The sequence below is a fragment of the Megalops cyprinoides genome, chromosome 15, assembly GCF_013368585.1.
Source record: "Megalops cyprinoides isolate fMegCyp1 chromosome 15, fMegCyp1.pri, whole genome shotgun sequence".
NCBI lineage: Eukaryota > Metazoa > Chordata > Actinopteri > Elopiformes > Megalopidae > Megalops > Megalops cyprinoides.
Window position 1 is genome coordinate 21,637,446 of NC_050597.1, and position 21,599 is coordinate 21,659,044.

The 21,599-nt window shown below is 43.3% G+C and overlaps 1 protein-coding gene across 25 annotated transcripts in view; it reads left to right on the forward strand.

The window, feature by feature from the left end:
- LOC118789872 (neurexin-1a) overlaps nucleotides 1–21,599 on the forward strand; it is a 307,259-nt gene that overhangs the window by 270,089 nt on the left and 15,571 nt on the right. For 17 of the 25 annotated variants that reach the window (XM_036546568.1, XM_036546567.1, XM_036546584.1 and 14 more), the window contains one exon: nucleotides 21,007–21,094. In XM_036546568.1, the coding sequence (XP_036402461.1) occupies nucleotides 21,007–21,094 (88 nt within the window). The remainder of the gene's footprint in view (nucleotides 1–21,006; nucleotides 21,095–21,599) is intronic. The other 8 variants (XM_036546570.1, XM_036546579.1, XM_036546586.1 and 5 more) reach the window with 1 other exon arrangement.

Here is a 21,599-nt window from a genome sequence, read left to right on the forward strand (position 1 = left end):
TGTTTTAACGATTGATATCTTGATACCTATTCACACTTCTGTGTATCCTCCGATAACAAATCAAAAACCGTGGATAAAAGAATAAATGTGCCTTTTCGAATTGTGTATGCCAAGGTCTCCTGTAACACCCAACTTTGCAGTCTGTTCTTGTTTTGAGTTGTAAGCTGCCCTATATTTTTAATCAAACACAGCCAGTCTGTGGATGCCCTAGATATTGTGTTTTATAATGGTGAAAGACTTGACTTCGGCTCAGAAGTGATGCAGTTGTCTTGATTTCTAGTGAAGAAAAATTCTAAAGAATGCAGCCTCGGTAACTTTTTCCTCTCTAAAAATAAGATACATCTGTAAAAATAAAGATATAATAAAACCAGTTTCAGTGGAAGATGAAACATTTAGCATTTCTGTTTAAATCACCCCTTGAGTGGTAATTGATATGATGAGGTGAGGTAAGGTTTCTCTTGTGACTGCAATGTTGTCTCAACAGTTTGCCGCTGCTCCCCCCCCCCCCCCCCCCCATTTTTCCCTGTCATTTCTGAGTGAAATTAGCATGCATCCGAAATGTGTTTATTTCTTATGTTAATAGAATCCCTCATAATGACGACAGCCAGGATGTCTCCGAGGTTTAAATAATAAATCAGCACTCTGCCAGTGTATCTGAGTGAAGCCTTATATAACAAACATCATTTTCACATCTGTTACATTGGAACAGTTTTTTTTTTTTCCCTTTGGTAACAATGTCAGTCTCACCTCTCTTTCAAGCTTGATTTGTAAGAGGGGGCTTGTGTCATGAAATGGAAAACATGTTGCCTGAAAAAAATGTTTATGTGTTAATCACGGTTATAGAGATGGAATTAATCACTCATGGCACAAACTAGGTCAGATTATCCTTCAGCTGAGCTATAAATTCTCAAAGGGAATCGGCATATTCTTGTCACGAACACCACGTTATTTTGGAAGCAGGGAGTCAAGAAATGTTTCAGCTGGAATTTTTGAAGTCGCTCAAGTTTGAGAACAACTAAATGTACCACAAAAAAACCCTTGAGAGAAATCAATTATCCCTCCAAAGAAGAATCAAAAAAATCAATAGCATCACTTTCACTCAAGACTCCACTCAGTGACCTTGGCTATCTTTTTTGTAGACTCTAATATGAAAATCCTAAATCAAAGGAGAAAAAAAAGGCAGTTTTCTTCCAGATGTGAAGGGTGTATTTTTCACTGACACAATGCCAGTCTCTCTCTGCATTGCACCAGAGAGAAATTTGAGCTCTTGGATAAGCCAGTTACCCAGACTCAGTTATTTAGGACAAACATTGGACCCCTGTGTCTCTAAACGGAGACACTAGGTGAACTGACCATAGCAGTGTTGAGACGAGACCCCGTAATCTATTTGGCATGCAGATATAAAGTTATGAGATCCATATAAAATTCTCTTTCTTTTGCATAATATTATTCCCTCCTCTGTGGAGCTCTGAACTAATATTTACAGGGCATAGGTATACTTGGTATCACAGGAGTTTTCAGTTCTGTGTAGCATATTAATAATTATGTTTGAATTTGAATAAACAGCGTCTCTGCTATTGAATATGACTGCTCAGTTCTCATTTTCACTGAGCTATTGCTTTTTATGAGTAGAACTGCTATAGCCATTACAGCTATAGCCTCAGAGGAAGACAGGAGTACCATTCGACATCAGGGCAACACGCAGGCGAAGTCGGGGATCCCTCTCGCTATATCACTCCTGAAGCTGTTGGCAGATCAGAGGTCCTGACTCCCACTGTGTGTTTCCCTGGAAACAGCCCCAGTGGGCTTGGGTATTTTTCCACCTTCACAATTAGCGCACACCGAGAGCAGCGCGAGTAATTATAAAGTTTGTCGGCAAGCCCGACCTGCGATTCTCTCACAATGAGAACTGCTCCTTCATTGAAGAGACTGTTTCGCTTGGTTAGCTGTGTGACAAGCAATTCCTATTAACCGGTGTCTGAAAGGAGAAGAAAAAAAAATAATCAGTATCCCCAGATCAGTAATTTCTCATTTAGCTCGCTCAGCTTTGTAAAAGCAGCGTGTTGAAATGAAATCTACGGATGTTCCTCAGAATGAAAAAAGCACGGCCATGTGTGACAAATACAGCAAAATGGAGAGCACAAACAGCTCTATCACAGGAAATCCCTCTCAGTTTACATTAGCCTGTACAGTCTTAATGTAATCAACAGAATTCTTTTTGTGTGCAGCTTATGAAATGATACTTCAAACGTTTTATAATTACAATTACGCATACGAGTATGAACCTGTAAAACACAAACCTCCGAGCCTGAAAGATGTGTTTATGATACCTCTGCGTTCTGTGCTCAACTAATCAGATAAGTGAAAAAAAAATACCCTCGGATTCAATCTGTAATCCTCCATATTACTGTGAACCAACACTTATTGTACTATTTCGTGTTTAAATATGCTAAACTGAGCAGGATCTCATGGCCTGCATTGGTTTGCAAAATGCAGTAAAAAAAAAAAAAAAAAAGCTGTTCCTGCCCTTGGCATGTGTTTGGATGTACGCTCTTCTTTTTGTGGAGGGCATGCCATCTGCCCTGCCCCTGCTGTGTGACATCACAAAGGCCTGAGCTCCAGAACTCCGGCGTGTCGGGTCACACTCGTCCTGGGCACAGGCACGCGGGCGCTCACCTGGGGGCGGAGCAGCGCAGCGTTGACGGATGACAGTGGAAGTGATGTCAGAGACCCACGGTGGCCCTGTGTTGACGACGGGCACTCCAAGCGACAGGCTGAATCCATCTCCTCGTCCCCGAGCCTTCCAGGGCTATTAATAAAACTGCCCTTCACCACCTCACCCCCCCTCAGCGCTCTTCTCCTTTTTGCCTTCAACTTTCTCTGCCATTTAAAAGTCAAACACTGCAAATGGTACCAGCCGAAGGCTGGTGACCACCAGTCAGTATTTGCAGTCCTTTGAAATGTGGTCTTTATGCTAAACTATGTGGAGTGACACTTTCATCCTGGTCACTATGATAGCTTCACACTATCCTTTTCACCACACTTCTTTATAATATCCTTCTAATGTCTAATATGGTACAGTTGTGTTGAAACTGGAATAAAAGGAGGCTTGGGTTCCGTGAGAGGCACAGCTGTTGAGATAGATACTCAAACTGAACTGCCTCAGTATAACTTCCAGTGGCATAAGCTGATGCCAGGTAGTGTTTTGAGGGTAGTGTGTTGGGAGCGGTGCAGTGCTGTAGCGTGGAGATAGGCCGGCCCAGCTCGAAGTCAGATCCATCGTGTGAAAAAGGCGTTTTGCACTTCTTTCAAACCAGCAGGTGATTTCCAAAGGGACTGAAAACAATTACAGGTGCATTCCTTTGCAGTCCACGGCTCCATCGGCTCTGCTGCCCCCACCGTTGCCATGTAATTTCTCCCTTCTGCGCTGTCGCCAAGCACAGTGTGATTTCCGTCTTGTCGCCTGGCAACTTCTGCCCTGCGAGGAGAAGAATCCATTCAGTAGCCTCACATACAAACCCACGGGAGCGTCACAGCTCTGGAAGCGCAAAGCAAAAGCTGCGACCATCACGAGCGAACTGTCGCAGGCAAAGTTCGGTTTGGGAGACGGCCCAGTGTTTACTCCCCGCCGCGTAAATGAGGTGGCTCGGCGCTGACGCCGCTGACGTCACCGAAGACCAGAGCGCGGACGCTGTCCCTGCAGGAAGAGGTTTTGTGACAGAAGTGCATTTCACTCTCCACACCGCGTTTTCTCACAAACCTACATTTTGTGTCTATTTTGCCCCTCAGAGATAAAATTGCCTTTTACACAAGCAATCACACTCGAACAGCATCACTGCGTGCGTTGTGGAATAACACATACTGTGAAATCTGGTGTTTACATCACACCTGCGCCCCCCTTCCCCAAACAGAGTTAGTAAAGAAACACAGAAACACCTTCCCTCCTCCTTTTAACAGTACCATTTCAGAAGCCTTATGTTTTTCAGTCTCCATTTTAGTGCAGTTCAGTGCAGGAAAATATTGTCCTGTACTAACATCAAACATTTGGACAGTGAATCAGGTTTACTATGATTTTCATGTGCATGGTGCAATTACACACTCACACACACAGACACACATACACACACATTTTACATTGCATGGATTGTAAAAAAGAAATATATATATATATATATGTAGACATTCATTCATGATAGTGGGGTTGCATTTGAAAATACATCTTAATATGAATGAGCTGCTTTTTGACAGAATTTCATCTTAAAGCCATAAACACCCATTTTTCCCAGTCATACAAGTAATGGATGGTATAATAATCCTGCCTCTATTTTCAGACTCCTTTGAGAGTGTGGAGAGTGTGTGCTGGGAGGATGCTATTGTGTTACCAAATAGTGCAATATTCTATTCTTGGACATTCCAACGGCAATAATTTATTGCTTTTTTATGTGCACACACATACATACACACAAGTTTTTTTTTTCAGTATATAGTCTTTCTATCTAATCTTAAATCTTTGCATGTGAAAGCATCTCAGAATGTTTTAATTTGTCATCACCTCATAAATCCCTACCTTTGGAAGAGGGTAAACTTCAGGTTTAAGCCTGGCACATTCATGCAAATGGAATGAAATGAGACAATATCGTAGGCTATTTTAGAATAGAATTGTTAACAGCGCTCACTGGATGCTCTGCAGCGGAAACTTGTTGGCCATCTCTCAGAGGATTTTGATGTCCTGCCACTTGAATTTCCTCAGCCATTGCGCTGGTGTTGTTTTTCCTTGACTGGACAAATTGGAGATGTTGAATGCGAGCCCCCCTCCTCTGACCAGGACGAGTGCAGGGCTGCGCACAGAGCTCAAGTATTTTTTTTTGTTTTTTTATCCTCGTCGGGGCAACACGGGAGTTCTATTCCGACATTGTTTCTGATCTCATTTTGGAGACATGCGAGTGTGAAGGTTTTCGGTTTTTTGTTGCTGTTCCACGTCCCATAGTGGGATAAGATAAGGCCCTTTCTCTCTGTTCATCGTGCAACACAGTTTTTTTGTTCATTTCTCCTTTTATTTGGTTTAATGAATCCTGTGGTATTTGTTTGTTCGGTCCCTGTCCCTCACTAATAGCGTTCCGGGTAACGCTCCACTCTTTCATTATGTACATGGCATCAATAATTCAGTGTGCTGACTCTATCCCTTCGTGTGATTAGTGACTGCCACAGACAAATTGCCTCCCATGTGACTGCCCCGTTCCGCACCGCGAGCGGGGAGCAGCACGAAATGAGGGAACGCTCATGTGAAAATGTGTCTGTTCACCGTCTGCTGGCACGTCATAACCGTTTGATTAGGGGATGGTAGGGCGGGTGGGTGGAGGTGGGGGCTGTGGGGGGGGGGGGGGAGTTGTCTTCCCGTTCGAGGAAGGATTAGAGGATTAAAACACAAAAACAGACAGCAGCAGAAGAAAGTAGCGGGATGGTTGGGGTGTTGGGGGTACAGCTCTGCGACAGCGCTCCCGTTCCTGTCTGCCTCGCTCACCTGTAATTCCTCCCTGTGTGGCTAATGTGCCATAATTGGTACGAGACGAATTGAGCGGCGTGCGTTTGATGTTGTAAAGCGACTCGTCCTCACGGCGAGCTGAGCAGCAGCAAGGAGGAGGGGCGGTGTCTGCGTACCCCTCACCTCCTCCCTCCCCTGCCCCAAATAGAGACTGTGCTCTACTCCTGTCTCCCCTGTGAAGCATTGAGCACCCCTCCCGTAAACCATCTGTAACTGCAGCAGCAGCCCAACACAATTGGCCAGCCCCGGTCAGGTGACCACAAGCAGCCCTGCTCACAGTCCGTCCCCCTCTCTGTCTGCCTTCAGCGTAAGGCACACATACTGTAGGTTCTTCTGATGCACAGAGAATTTGTCTTCTGCGTTTCCCACCCAGAGCTGGAGTTCTCCTGTCACCCCCATTGATCTCAGAGGAAGGTTCCTTGTGTTTCCATTAGAATTGAGAGAAGGACAAAGGAAAGAGAGATCCAGGGAACCCGTGAAACAAAAGCACAAAAAAACAAGAGAGCAGGCAAGATAGCCAGGCAGCCGTGGACGTGTGGTACTTTGTCTCCTCCCAGGTAGTCGTTTCACAAAACGCTTCGGAACGCAGCGCCGGTAGCGTGTGTCTCTCAGCGGTGAGAGCTGAAAGGTGCGAAAGGAAGTGGGGGGAGGGTTGGGGGGCTGGGGACGGGTGGACAGATGAGCCCGAGTGTGTTGAGGGTGTGAGCAAGCCAGAATGCAGAACGGCCTTTTGTTTCTGTTCAGTTGTAGCCCTCCATGGTACACTGCACATCTTATTGACTGTGATAATTTGTGGGCTACAAATCTGTGTGTATATATATGCATATTTTTATGGAACATGACCTCCATGATTTCTTTGCTTTTGGTGCTTTTGTCTTTTTTGGTGATTTGATTTTTAATCGTTCTAATGTTTGACAATGATGCATATATTTGTGCAGGTTTCTGTTCCCCAGATCAGAGGCAAAAAGATCAAACGTCAATAATTCTGATATGTGTGAATTGGACTCAGGGGAGATGGGGGCAGGGGGGCACGTGTAGGGAGGCGTCAGTGTGCCTGACACGGCGAGCACGTCAGACTTCCAAGTAAAAGGTTGGAGTGCATCCGTGCTCTCCTCTCTTCCTCTCGTGTCTCGGTGCAACCACACTTTTTTTTTCTAGTTTTAATTAAGTTCAATCAATGAAAAGCGTGTGCTTGTTCTTCGGCCTCCGTGGGGAGAATAATGAGAGAAGGCCCTTGAGCACTGTACGCTGTAGTAGATTGAGGTTATTGAGCACAAAGAAGCAAGCGAGAAGAAAGGCGTCTGAGATGTGAGTGAAAAATGACAGTGAGAGGGGCACCGGGAGGTTGCCTGTGCAGGTGAATGCATCCTAGGCCTCGTTTAGCAACACGCCTCGGAGACCCAAGGACTCGAAAGGCCACAGGCAGTCAGACACGTCACCATGGCTGCGTCGGCTCTCCCTCCTTCGCCCCCCTCTAATTCTAACCCCTCAACCCTTTTCACTTTCCTAAAAGGAAACACATTCAGTTGCACACAATGTATGTCTTCATAAATATGCAATGCACATGCCCTGCCTTACACAGCGAGAGGCGCCACAGATGATGGCAACGCGAGATGTTACCGCGAGTCCCTGGAAAATTCTGGTGACCTCGCCTGCTGTTTTGGGAGAGAGGTGTGCTTCCCCTGTCATGTTCGCACAAAGGTTATGCTTACGAGCGATTCCAGCGCACGTTTGTCCCAGCAGCCCCGGCGTCTACATTACAGTGACAGATAACGCCATTGCTGCCGAATATGCGGTCGCATGTCACGACAAAGGCAAAGCCCAGACAGTGATTAGAGAAAATCTTTCTCTCCCTGTCTTCCTGTCTCTGCCTCCTTCTCACCTTCTCACTTGCTGAGTTTTCTCAGAACGAGCTGTTACCCCCAAAATGTGTCACATTTATTGCACACAGTCAGGTGTATGTGAAAAAATTACCCAGAGGACTGCATAAAGGTTAATGTAGGTGATCAAAATGCAGGTTAATGCAGGTGATCAAAAACAGTGACCCAGGCATAAATGCCCCCATTTCTGATTTGTCATTAAGATGTGATGTATGAAAGGACATACCCACTGCATTACACAAAAATATAACACATGAGTGGTTTTAGATTTTCAAATCGCTGATCATTTCTTCACAATTTTTCTTGAGTGGCAGGAGACCCATCATATGTGACTTGCCTATCATACCTCATTTATAATCCTCAATGTCATATCGATTGATTACGGAGATCAGTACTGTTCCCAACCAGGCATTCTCTCTGTCAGAAAACTCAAAGAACTACATACAAAGGATATATCACTGATTAACCAGTAAGCAAATAAGGCGTAAGGCATGTCTTAAAAGTAATGGCACAGTGCAGCTGTTAGTAACACTTTTGCAAATGAACTTTTGTAATGTGTTTATCAAAGTTGGCTTTCTAATGGACTGTGTAAAGATAGATGATGCAAGATCATCATTATGTTTCAAGGGCTGACTCATAAAGTTAATGGATTTTACTGTTTCATGAGTGTACACTTCAATGTGTGTATGTTTATTTTTGATAAATATGTGCCCAATGCTAGAAAAGATTTATTATATGTAATTTAATTATTTCACTCTTATAATGATGACGCTTTCTGTATGAGTCATCATTTGGAGATTTTTGCAGCTGTGATGTGATTCTTAAATGTTTGTGTGTGTGTCTGTGTGTTGTAGATGACTGTAGAGGTGTAGAGGGTGAACTCTAAATTTTTTTTGCAAACCCTCTGGAAAAAGGATTATGGTGATTCCCACCTTGTTGCCATGGCATCGCTTGTGTCATACCATTCTTAGGCAGTGAGCGGCCAGCGGGGGGCGGTCACAGTTGCAGACCCTGGTTCAAGGTTCGGTCTCAGATAATGATCACATGGGAGGCAGGAGCCTGGACAGAGGGAAGGATTTCAGTGTGGAGGGCTGCCATTCATCAGTCAGAGCGGTAGAGAAAACTGAGAAAAGCCCCTGTTGTTGTCTTTCTCCGAACGGACCAGGAGAGATGAGAGAGTGTGCATGATGCGGCTTCATGAGACCCACTTTATCCCAGCTGCTTCTCCACCGGGGTGAGCCGCTGAGTGCTGTGTAGGTGAACGAGGGGAGGGAGAAATTTCACGCAGTAATGCAGTTCTGCACCGCTGCCTGTAGATGATATGAGAGGGAGGGGGCTGTTCAGTAGCTTTTCGGTGTCACACCACCAACCACAGTCTACTCTTCTCTGGCTTCGTTTTCATTCCTGAAACTGAAGTAACAGCAAACCTCAAAAAAACAGAAATGAAGCGTTTATACACATTCCAGAGCTGACACCGAATAAATAGCTTATGGTCTACAGCAGGCGTAAGATGATATCTGGTATGCATTAGAGAAAACATACGCCTGTGCGGCCACATAGGCCTCGTATTAAGCTGATATTGCAGAATATGGTTCCATTTATTTTTTTGTTCAGGTCAAATGGGATCTCAGTGCAGTACGAATGAAATATTGTAGAACAGTGGAGCATTCTTTTTTTATACTCAGTGTATTTAAGCGCTGTTCAGATGCAGTTTACAGCACTGCAATGAAGAACACATTTGGTGTTTAACAAGAAAATTTCTCGAAGTGCTGCCTTATGAATATTCACATCTAATTATTGAATATTTAAATAGAGCTGAAGTCTTTGATGTTCCTCTTGCTCTCTCTCTCCTTCACTATCTCACTTTTCTCTTTCTCCCTTTCTCTCTTTCATTCTCACTCAAAGGTCTGCAAAAGAAAAAGAAACAGGAGAAAAGGTTTTTTTTTTTTTTTTTTTTTTTTGTATTCCCATACAGTTACGGCTATAACGTTTGAATTCTATCACCATTTAAAATCAGCTACATTACTTGACAAAAAATAACACCTTGCACAACATGTGGAATGCATACAGCAGTAGGGTTATAATTTCGGGAACTTTTAAGCAGCACTTTGTGAGAGATGGCAGTGGTAGTAATGAGTGGTCAGTGCACTGTGTGATTGCATCAATGTGTTATTAGTGAACTGGGTTTCTCTGTTTGTGGATTTTAATATCCTGGCTGGTGAAATAGCCATCCTCACTCCCCGTGGCACTGATTAAGGCAGGACTTTCCATTCATTCTTAGCCAGTAGCATCTGTGAGTTGCCTCTTTGAGAGGCCTTTTCAGAGGAAGAGGAGATGTGTGGCAGATCTGCACCGAGCGGCCTTGTTGCTCGGGAGGAGGCACGCGTAGAAATGTTGTCATGTGGCAGCATGTGCTTGGAGAAAGAGCTGATTTTTAATTAGTGCCTGCCTGTGTACGGGGACCAGACACGGCTCTGCACCACCTCACTGTGGAGGCAGCCTTTTCCGCACGTTATCCACACAACTTATTTCCATACCTGATCATGTAATGGATGGTCGTCTACAGTCTCATTGCTACTAAACTTATATATCCTTGACTTGCCACTTCCATTTCTCTGCAGTACATCAATTGGACATTTATGCCACGTTTTATAAATGTCACAGTCCTAGTGCATATTTGATACTATACATACAAGTGGAGTATCCACTTGTAATCCATCAAGGACTGCCTCATATTATGTGATTCACATTGAATCTCATTCTTTACTACTAACATTAGTTTCCTGGTTTTGCCAGCATTGTGACAGTGATATTTCCTAGGCTGTTGTCAGTGTGCATTACAAATCTGAGCAAAACCAAGGAACCATCTGTGTCTTAGCGTGCAAATCCGAAACATGCTTGGAAATTACTCTTTTTTCTCAGTGCTGTGTCCTCAATGATGTCCTGCATTTTGTGAATGAAGGAATCAATGAATAAAAGAAAAACAAGTAAGAGAAACCCATGAAGAGATGTGTTCACTGCAACAGTATATGTATTCTCTTAATTCAAATGTAGACTGCATTTGGTGTGTGCCCGCACATTCATTACAGAAAAGAATGCTATTTGTTTACTTGTACAAAGGTGTCATGCACAAGAGAGCAAGGAAGTGTATAACAGGCATTTTATTTTCATACAATGACAATATAGTAACAGGCACACATTTATATCTTCATATATGACTGTATACTGTATTGCTATACTATTGGAAAACAAAGAAAGAAAAGAAAAAGTAATTGTTTCAGAAAGCATAATATGACATGTGATATCGATTTTATACAGGTCTAAATTTGCACGAGATTAAAAACTCTGGAATGGACCAAGAATATAGCACATGGAATTTTGTACGGTTAAAATGGCCAGCAGGCAGTTTTCTCTTACTGAGAATTGGCAATATTATGGAAAAGTTTAAAGTCGAATTCATTCCAGTAAGTGAAGCTGTGAATACAAAAGAGGGTAGAACAGATGGCGATCCGAATGTTGGGATTTCTGAGTTTTTTTGGCCCGGCATTGCAGTAGCAGGTGAAGGCAATGAAAATCTGTAAACCAAACGGAAATGAATTTGACTATGCATACCTGGGTCTGCTGAAAGGGAGGAAGGGTGAAGCCCCGAATTGGTTAGATTTACCTGGGTGCTGAGCTCAGGTGTTCCTCAGAAGCCTTTATCAGATGGCAATGGCAATCTCCAGGAAGTCCGATGTAGGGCTGGCAGTGCACAAGCATTGCCTCCCTCTCCCTCTCCCTCTGATCCAGACAGACTGTTCTTTGTTCTGCCCGGCTTCCCCCAGATCACATTCATTACCGTTCTCCGTTAGGAATGTCATACAGTGTTGATGATGAATATTAGGGGGAGACTAACATTATTCAGAGTGGAACTTGTAAATAATTAGGGATCCTGTGATTTCAATTTTTTCCCCTCCGTTCTTCTTCCATGAGAAATTCATTAAGAAACTGTCATGTAGCGCAGTGCACTCCACACACACAACAGTAATAATGAAAAACAAGACTTGTTTGCACACTTGCACATCAACAAACAGTTGCTATTTTGGTTAGATTGGATCCGGCAGAGAGTTCATTAATGACTCTGAAATATTCATGCGCTCACGTGGTACCAGCAGTGCCGCAGAATTTATGCTCCTCAGGCTGAGACGGAGTAATCAGAGGCACTTTAAATCAGCGGTCATTCATAAACACTTCACGACGTGCACAGCGCCGCTCATGAGCAGTCTCGACCGCTCGCCGAGAACCGGCGCGGATGGGTGTACGGCATGATGCAATCGGCAGGCAAAAAGGGAAAGGTGACGTCGCCGAGAGGGGCATCACGTGTGTGGGAGGGGACCTTTTTTTTTGTTTAAAGGATGCCGGCGGTGGCTGGATCCAGCCGTCTCGTTAGGAGGCGGGTGTGCGAGGTGACAGCGATGTGCAGGAAGATGTATAACAGTGGGGATGCTCTGGTGTCAGGGGAGAAAGTGGGCAGCCCTGGATTGTCAACTGCCCTGCGTCTCAGACACTAATGTACAGCCTGAGGTCCAGTGGCAGATGCTCAGGTTTAAATAAGGCACAGAGCCTTTCCCAGGAAGATGCTCAGTTAGAGGGAGGGAAAGAAAGGGGAGAAAGCATCCCCGATGCAAAACAGTTGTCCTGGTTGACCTTTGTGTTTGTGTGGTTGTTTATGTACACAAATACGGAGGCAGACGCACCATATGTGGCACTAGATTAGGGTAACATATAATGCCTTTTGTTCACTTTTGCATTTAATTGGTTTTGAAAAATAGCCTTATTTGGCAGGCCCGTAATTGGATTTCTTTATCGTTTTAATTATGTGAATTATATGTCTGGTCGAGCTCCGTGTCTGTTCGGTGTATATTACAGTCTGACAGAATTTTGTGACGGGGGAGCTATCGCTAGGCAACAGCCCCTTGCGCAGATTTTCGAGGGAGAGTGTGGAATATGCGAAGTGAATAGAATCGGAATTGGAACACCCACGGACAGCCGCGTTCCGTTGTCATCTGCTCTCATGGGAGCCACGTGGGCCCTGCATGTCTGAGAGCCAGACGGCCTGCGAGGAGAAAGCCTGCAGCCCTACATTATTCAGTGGAAATTTATTGAACATCGAGCCTAAATTATTCACCAACATTGACCTACTTGCGTGGTGTCGAATTAGATACTGGAATGTTGTCGGGCATTTTTTAAGCGTTTAACCGATACCTCCCTGCTAAGACTGCGGCCAGGATGGGGCAGCAAATATTTGTTGTGCCTCTTTGTGTAAGAAAATTGCTAATGGCATCCTTTGTTTTTCTTTTCTTTTTTTCCTTCAAAAACAAATTACAGAATTAAAGACCTGAGGCAGCCTAGCTGGCCACAGAATGAGCTTAGAGCAGGTATCAGGAGAACTTATTAAAGAGCTGTAGCAGAATGTAGCCTTCGTCTCCTAGGCCTACTCTCCCCTCTCTCTGCTAAAATGACAGGGGGTAGAGACCCCACCCCCACCGCATTTTATTTCTCTTCCCCTCTCCTCCATATCTCCATGTCTCTCTTTGTCTCCCATTTTTCGAACTGTCTCTCTGTAGTATGAAGAGTAAAGGTATAAACCCGAGTTCTCTCTATTGCGTGTGGGTGTGTACGATTGCTGATGGAGGCTATGTATCTAAAGAGCATGGTCAGAATAAGCTATGAGAAGGGGACGTGTCTGGACTCTGGAAATCAATGCTTGCTGTCCCCAGCATGTAAAATGACAGTCAGAAGTTGAGGGACACAAGCTGCAGAAATGGGACATGGTCTCAACAACCAAAGAGAGGCCATAGGTACATCAGTCAGGCAGTTCAGCAGCACTGCAGTGAAACCCCAAGCCTTTATGGAGTTAGCCCAATGTCAGTTTGGTTTTCTTCCAATCTCAACTGGATGTCTGCATGACAACATGCACAGGTCAAATTCCTCACCATCAGCTGTGTGAAGTAGTGGTACAGGGTATGTAGCCTGGCATTTAACCAGGAGTTTGCACCTTTTAATTCTGGGTAGGGTTGTACCAATGTACCCTTGAACACGTAACCTAACCTGAATAGCTTTAGTAAATATCCAGCTGTATGAATTGAGGAATGGTAAGCTCTGTAAAGTTCCTTGTATATGGATGTTCATACACAAATTATGTTATTGACATTAGTACGTAAATACTGTTTTTTTTCGTGTCGCTGTGTCTGTGTTGTGGCCTTCACGCATGTAAAGACAATGTGAGAGAAAGATATGGCAAAATTGTTATCTCAGATAGAAGAAACCTTGCCATCCGCAAACCAGCACCTAATAAAGCTGGGAGTGGGAAGTTGTGTCATTTTGGTAAGCAAGCGCACATGTAAGGGCATCCCTGGTGGGCACGCTCTATGTAGGACACTCCTCCATAGTGGATCATTTGCAAGCAACAGCCTCTGGCTCTCCGAAATGGAGAAGAGATGACTGTTTGCCCAGGCCGGCGAGAACAACTTCGCTGGCATGGCAGATTTCCCAAGCATGAAATCAATAGGGCGCAGAGGAGAAAACTGGGAGGGAAACAAAAGCAAAACGAGCCACAAGAACTGCTGGGACGTTAAGGTTTGTTCAGTTTTTTTGTTGTTTTTTTTTTTTTCTTCCATCCTTTTGGCCTGTCGGGGTTGATGCTCAAAGTCTCTCAGTAATGGCACAGCCTGTCTAAACCTGCATTTCCTCAGGAAGTTTTGTTCTGTTTTCTAATAAAGGACCGCAAAAGGATCCTTTGATGTTGCCCGTTTGTCTGCAAGGAGCTCTTCTGTCAGCTCAGGGCCTGTCAGCAAGGGAGAGGGAGAGCAGGGTTTGTCCATTTTCCACAGGCGGCTACTGTCAGTCTACAGAAATGTATTAGACTAATTTTCTTATAACTAAAATATATCGCTAACTTTGGGATGATGCATTCAAATGTTCAACTGATGCACATTTTTTGATATGCAGTGTGGCTGGAAGCTATACCCTGAACACCCTTCATGATCACCTTGGACAGTTTAGTTGCTTTCAAGGACTTCAGATTTGGTTGGATAAATGTTTTTAATGAGAGGGGGTTAGTGGGTTTAAATTCAGAAGGAATGTCCCACTTTGAATGCAGTCTCTTGACTTTGCTGGCTGCGTCAACTGTCTAGAGGTTTGCTAGCAAGATTTGACTCATAATTAAGGTGTTCCTTTTGTCCTGACACTCATCTGAGTGAGTACAGTGAATACCAAAAGGAAAAATGTTCTCTTTATGGAAATATCAAATGTTGTATAATGTTTATATAAGCTTAGTCTCATATGCACTATTCTGTTTATTGTTGTTCAAATTATAGAGTGGCTGATGACTTCATGGTTGATATCACAAGTGGAATAGTATGGAACTGTACAGTATGTACTCTCTAAAATGCAGACCTCTGTGAGAAAATAATGAGCACATAAAGAGAGTGTTTTCAGTGGAGTAGAGCAGGGAGGCAGAGGGGCTGGCTTCGATTGATGAGCAGGAGCTTCAGATGCCTGTGATGTCCTCCTGACTTTCAGACTGTTTCTGAATACACCGACTGCATTAATCAAATGAAGCTGAAGGAGAATAACTGAAAATGTGTGTGTGTGTGTGTGTGTGTGTGTGTGTGTGTGTGTGTGTGTGTGTGTGTGTGTGTGTGTGTGTGTGTGTGTGTGTATGTGTGTGTGTGAGAGAGAGAGAGAAAGAGACAAGAGAGGAAAATATTAACATTGTATATACAGGCATGTATGAGCACTGTAACCCTGCAATAGCTATGTGAGTAGACATGCAAAATGAAGAACCAAGCCGGGCTCAGTGGCCTGTTGGTTCTTAAATGCTTATGCAAACAAGCACTCCTACTTTTGTACTCTTCTATCAAGTTGGGAGAAAAACAGAGAGGGGGAAAGTATATATAAATATAAAAAAATGTAGTAATATTTCCTTGTGGATGACAAACAGCAGCTGAATTATGGAGCAATACCCCAGCTTCATACTAGTGGTCTAATTAGGGGAAGAGGTGGACTTGATTGACAGGGTGGGTATTGGCCGCCTCTCTTCTTCTCCGGAGATCAAAGGGGAGAGAGTGAATTATGAACTCCACTCAAGGAGAAGTTGTAAATTACTTACTGCGGGCTGGTCTGGGATTGCTGACGGTAGAGCTCCTGGTCCAGGAAGGAGCACCAACCCAGAGATCGGCCGTCAGTCCAATTAAGTGGGCGGATTATCAATCTCTCCGGATCGAAGGGGTACGTGACGGGGTTCGAGACTCTGTGTGCAAGCCTGCCTTCAACGACTCAGCAGGAGCGGTGATCTAATTAAGTTCCCTGAGCTCTAAAAAAAGAAATCCATTTTCAGGGCTTCAGTTCCAACTTCCTCATTCAAGGTCCTTTTTTTTTATAGATTGTAGGCATAGGCGGATTGGCAATGAAAGGAGATGACAGTGGTCTTTTATTTTAACATGCTTTTAGGATGAGGGAGTCCTGTAGGGATGGTGTGGTTTGCATATGGACCTCATTGGAAAAAACTGTGGGCAAGTCCATTTACTTTCAGAGTGGTGGTCCAACTACATACCTGGAGTCCTTGCATATTGAGACTGTACTTTCTCTGTCTCACCATCACAGCCCTGAAGAATCCCTGATAAAGCAACAAAGCCGATACAACAGCAGCCATTAAGTTGATTATTTTGTCCTCTGTCACGCCTTACATTTAGTGTGACAAACAATCCTAAATCCGCCACCCTCGCCCACAGTCTCCATTTAGGGTAGCCAACTTTCAGACTGGTCCATTCACCCACCCCCTCTCCAAAAAACAAAAATGTATCTGGTCAATTTAAATAATTGCAGACAAGAGCAATTGAGCTTGATTCCAAACCAAAGTCCTTTTTTAATGTTTTTAGGAATACTGCAGCGGAAGGCATGCCGTACCATTCTCAGACAATTGGGCTGTTCCGCTCTGTTAACAAATGCATACCATTTGAAGGCCGATGAGAGTTCCATGTTTAATAAGAGCTTGCTGAAAACCACAAAAGAGAGTTGACCTCTCAGTGTTGGGTACAGAAGCTGCTGGCCAGGAGCAAAACCTCAATTTATCAAGCGCGTTACACAACACTGTTATGTTGAATTTTTGAGCCATACATACTCAAAATGGAACATAATTATTGTTCACTGTAATACTTTTTTTTTTTTAAATGAACAGACTAAAGTTTTTTGAAAACACCAGTCAGCATCCAAGTTCCAGAGCATTCAAGAGTCCAGGGGTTAAAGGGAAAAAAAAAGAAAAACCTACATAGCTGGTGAAATATAACCAAGGTAGTAACCATAATCACCTCGGAAGGCATACCATTCAGTTATTTTGTCAGAGTCAGACAGAAGAGCTTTTCTTTGTGGACAAGCACACCATCACCATCCCATGGGCACAAGGGCTGATACCAGGAGGTCATCCCACAAGTTTCCTTATGAACCATTTGCGATATGTGCACGTGTGATTCAGCAGCATTTTGAATGAATCATGCTCTTATCGCCACTGTGTTAAATTACAGTGGATCGCTTCCGGGGGTGAGGAGGAGAAAATATGGCGGCAAGCCTGACAAGCTCACAACCACAGATGAGTAACTCTAAAGCGCAACTCTTGAGTCATTGGACTCTTTTCATATCTGGCACTAAAAGTAGAACTTCAGAACACTGCGGAATGTCATTGTAATAGTGTTAATGCAATGCAGTGTCTTACCCATAATTTTCAAAATACAAAAAAAAAAGAAGTGAACACAGTATGGTTTCAAAGAGCATCATAGAATGGTTTTAATTTGTCAAGGCTGGCATGTATTTTCTGATAAAATGGTAAAATGGCATCAGGTGCAGTCACTGTCTGTGGTTTCATTCCGGTCACATCATATGCCTCTCACATATCGGCATTAAATTGTCACAGGTGAGAATGACCTACAGCGTGACAGCGACATGCTATGAATCGGTAATATTATTCAATTCTAACCAGGTCAGAACCACATCAAAATGTTGACCTACACACTAATCCCGGGTATAGAAAACTGGCAGCCAATGGAAGTTCAATGCCTCCTTCAGTTATTTAATCATTTTGTTTTAGGGGCTTATTTTTTCCACCCCATGAAATATCAGTGCCTTCCTGGGTTGAATTTTTAATAAGCTGGGTCAAGGATGTGATTTTGTTGTGATTAAATTGTCACATGGACCCATGGACACAAATAAATTGCAGCAGAAGTGTCACACAAGTGTGACTTTTGGGCTAAAGACTGACTGCTCCAAGCATCACATCCTTTAAGTACGTCAGAGAACGGCTCTATAACAAACATAAACCCAGAGAAAGTGCTTAGTTGTACAAGACAAAGGAAAAGCCCAGTGAGGGGTCACTCAATGTAATTTTCACACATTCAGCCAAACACCAATTTTACTTTCGGAGGTGCAGGACTGAAAAGGAAGTCCCAATTATATGTATGTGTTGAACGATAATGTTCATATTTATTATTTTTGTTGTTTTTTTAAGCAGCTGCCTTTCTAAATTGCAAAGCATTGGAATAGAACACATTTAAATGAATGCAGAACACAATAAACATGCTTAAATAAAATGCAATAATACTAACTGGTAGCCAAATGAAATATTGGCTGATTTTCATTGAACAACCCATAGCACCATCTGAGACAACAACAAAATGGTCAGAATTTTTGTGGAAATCCTTTTGGGACACCATTCAGAAGTATTCAGAAACTGTCTATTGGATCTCTCCATAGGTCAAAGCTCTGTAAAAGAGGGAGGGACTCATTAAGCTCTAGCCCAATTTTCTTCATTAGAACAGCACCAAGGGATGATTATATTTATCTATTTTTTCATCAAAGGAGTAAAAATTTTCTCAGCTGATCCTACATGTAAGCGCCTGTGAGAAGCTTCTGGAACAAGAAGGTAGAGGAGTTCTCACCTCTGAGGCGCTTCTATTGATAGTTAACCTACATCCTCAATATTCTGCTTTTACATCTCCACTCTGCCTGTGATTGAGGTGGAGAGAGAGAGAGAGAGAGAGAGAGAGATGTATCGATTCCCGCACCTCTGCCCGTCGCTACGGAGCACCAGGATCTCCCGCCAGGAAAAACAAATCACATCCGCAGAGTGATGAATGTGGCAGTCTGAGATCCGCGCGCTCTCTGCCATCTGGAGAAGCGACACCATGCATCAGCCTCATGCAGCAAATTAAATTTAGATTTGCACAGCCACCCCTGGCTGCAGAGAACTAAGACCAAGAGGAGGGGAAATAAAGGCAGGAGCAACAACAGGCACTGCTCAGGGGCTATGAAAACAACGGATGTGCGTGGCAGAAATCAATTGGTAAACACCTGTTAGGGGTAAATATGATCTCCCCTCAAAAAGAATAACTCTCAGATCCAGGCACTCAAAGTAAAGCAAAGCAACAATTATACCAGTGAACAGTTATACAGTTTTTATTTTCTCAACAACCCCATTTAAATTATAGGGTGCAGAACTTGTATCAGAACCTACATTTTATTACATGAATTATATTTTATTATGTTTAGTTATTATTTAATTATGAATAATAAAAAATATAATTTGCCAAGATAGGCAGGAGAAAAAAAAAAGTTCTGAATGTCTAGTAGCAGTATAAATTTCTTTACAGCATTACCACACTACAGCTCAATCCCAGCCTGGTCCTAGGCTTGTCTGTTTTATTCTATACCAAAAGGTCCAGCTGTATGTATTTAAATATCTGATTTTCTCACCAATGGGTGCTCCACATGTCAAATACCCAAATATCTGAGTAATCACTTATTATCCGCAGTTTCTCTCTCACAAATATGTAAGATCCTGTTATTGATGCTGAAGGTACCGTCTTCATAATGGAGGAGTCGCATAGTCAGCGTGTCATTTGTTAAGTGAAGGATAATACTGTTTCTAGGGCTGCTCAGTCATATCCAAAAAAGACAAAACAGACATAAGAAACAAACAAAAAGCAATTACATCATCTGTCTGTTTACTTTCTTCTTCCTGTTTCCTCAGCAGATCAGATAAATTGCAATATGGTGAGACATTTAACATTTTAGAAATGAAGTTAAAAATTAAATTGAGTCAAATGTAAGCACCAGTGGAAACAATGGTTTCACTGGCCATTTTACCCTCAGACAGTTCAATACTAATCTAACCTGCCTGGCTTTCACAAACCACTGATAGAGTACAACACTCCAGCACTGAATCTACCCATCCTTGTTTGTCTAGATGTACTTCTGCTAATGCTTTCCACTTCATGTAACATTTTCACTTTTGCACAGCTGTTTAAACTTGTGAAGACACGCATGACACCTGCAAACAGTTTGAAGTTGAGATCTGCAGTCAACTTGTGAAGGTCTCAACATTGTTGTAAAGTTCTATCCAGAAAACTTGGTGAGACTGTAGTATATTGAATGGAATTAAACTGGATTGGATTGGGGGAAAAAAATTGAATTCAGTACAACTGATTCGACTTGAATTGAATTGAACTGAAGGAAACAACATATGCATGCTGAGCTCAAGGCAGCATGGCAAATAATCGGAAGCAACAGACGGCATGTTTACAGCGAAAGTTAAAACAAAAGCCTCAGACACAGCCCCAAGCTAAATGTACAAAAAAAACCCTCTTCCAGCTTTGGTCCATATGAAACACTACAGTCTGGTGCTGAAGATGCTACAGCACTCTGGCAAAATGACCTTTACTGCCGAACTTGATATGATTGCCCCTGGCAAGAATATAAAACATGTTGCAGTGTAATGTTTTATTCTTTCATTTTTTCTTTCTTTTCTTACTTGCCTTTGTCCTTGATTCCCAGAGAGACCCAGCATGTTTACATAAGCCTAGCCACTGAAGGGGAGAAGGGGGAGGGGGGGCAGGGTTTAGGATTAGGGTGCAAATGAGGGCTTTCGGTGAGAGTACAGATGAAGGTTTGGGTGTAAATGTGTTTGCTGCACAAATGAAAATTCAGGGTACATTGCAGAGACTTTGGGGTGTACAAACCAAGGTCTTGGATGTATGGAGCAAAGTTTCAAGTGTATAGTTGAAATTTTGGAATGTACAGAGGCAGACAAGGTATACAGATAAAGTACACAAAAGTTGAGTTTGTGGCTCAAGGTTTAGGGTGCATGAAGGTATGGGATGACTGTTTTTTTTTTTTTAATTTTAATTTTTTATTTATTTATTATTTTTTACAGAAAATAGGAATTATAAAAATAACTGTTGATGATGTGGCAATGGACTGAAAACAAGCTGTACTCTGAAATCTACTGTACTCTTCCAATGTAAGAGGTAACGTTCAGAGCGTAGTAACATTAGAAAGGCACACATCATTTTTCCTTTCTGTATAATCCAGGTATGTTTAAGAAGGTCGATGAATCCGCTGACTACACAGCGAAGATCAAAGCAGAGTTTGAGCTCAAGCCGGTTCTGCCTAGAGAGCATGAGCGTTCTCTCCGCGTTCTGAGCAGCACACCTGCCAAAGGTGACACCGCGGTTTAATTTCTCTCTCCTTCTCTCTCCCTTCCCTCTCCGACAGACGACGGATGACCTGCTGGTGGCGTCAGCAGAGTGCCCGAGCGATGATGAGGACATCGATCCCTGTGAGCCGAGCTCAGGTGGGTTAGGTTAGTCATCTCTTTTATTACTACTTCCCTCCGGGCGTGTCAGTGTCTTTGTGTGTTGCACTCACTACACTGGTCAGCACTTTGAGTGTAAGTGTGTGTGTGTGTGTGTGTGCATTACTCTTAACACACATTAACACATTGATGAGTTAGGTCAGCGATCTTCGTATTACTGCAGTGTCTCTGTGTTATCCTTGTGCAGGAGATGTTCTGCTTACTCACGTGTAGCTATCAGACTTCAGCCAATGTGCTCAGCCAGGCCACCTTCCAGCCTTCGCTACACGCTCTGAATCCAAGACGTGCCCCAGTATTTACAGAACGGCACTGGCCAGATGCGAGGCAACAATAGGCTATGCCCCAGACGCCATCTCGCAGACAGAGAGATTAATACTCCAACTCTCTCCCTATTCTCTGCCTGGGTGAGGGAAGTGTCTCAGCAGTCATTAATTAGAGTGGCGTGTCACCCTGAGCGCAGAGTGGCTGGGGCTGGTTGCTGTGTGTGCAGCAG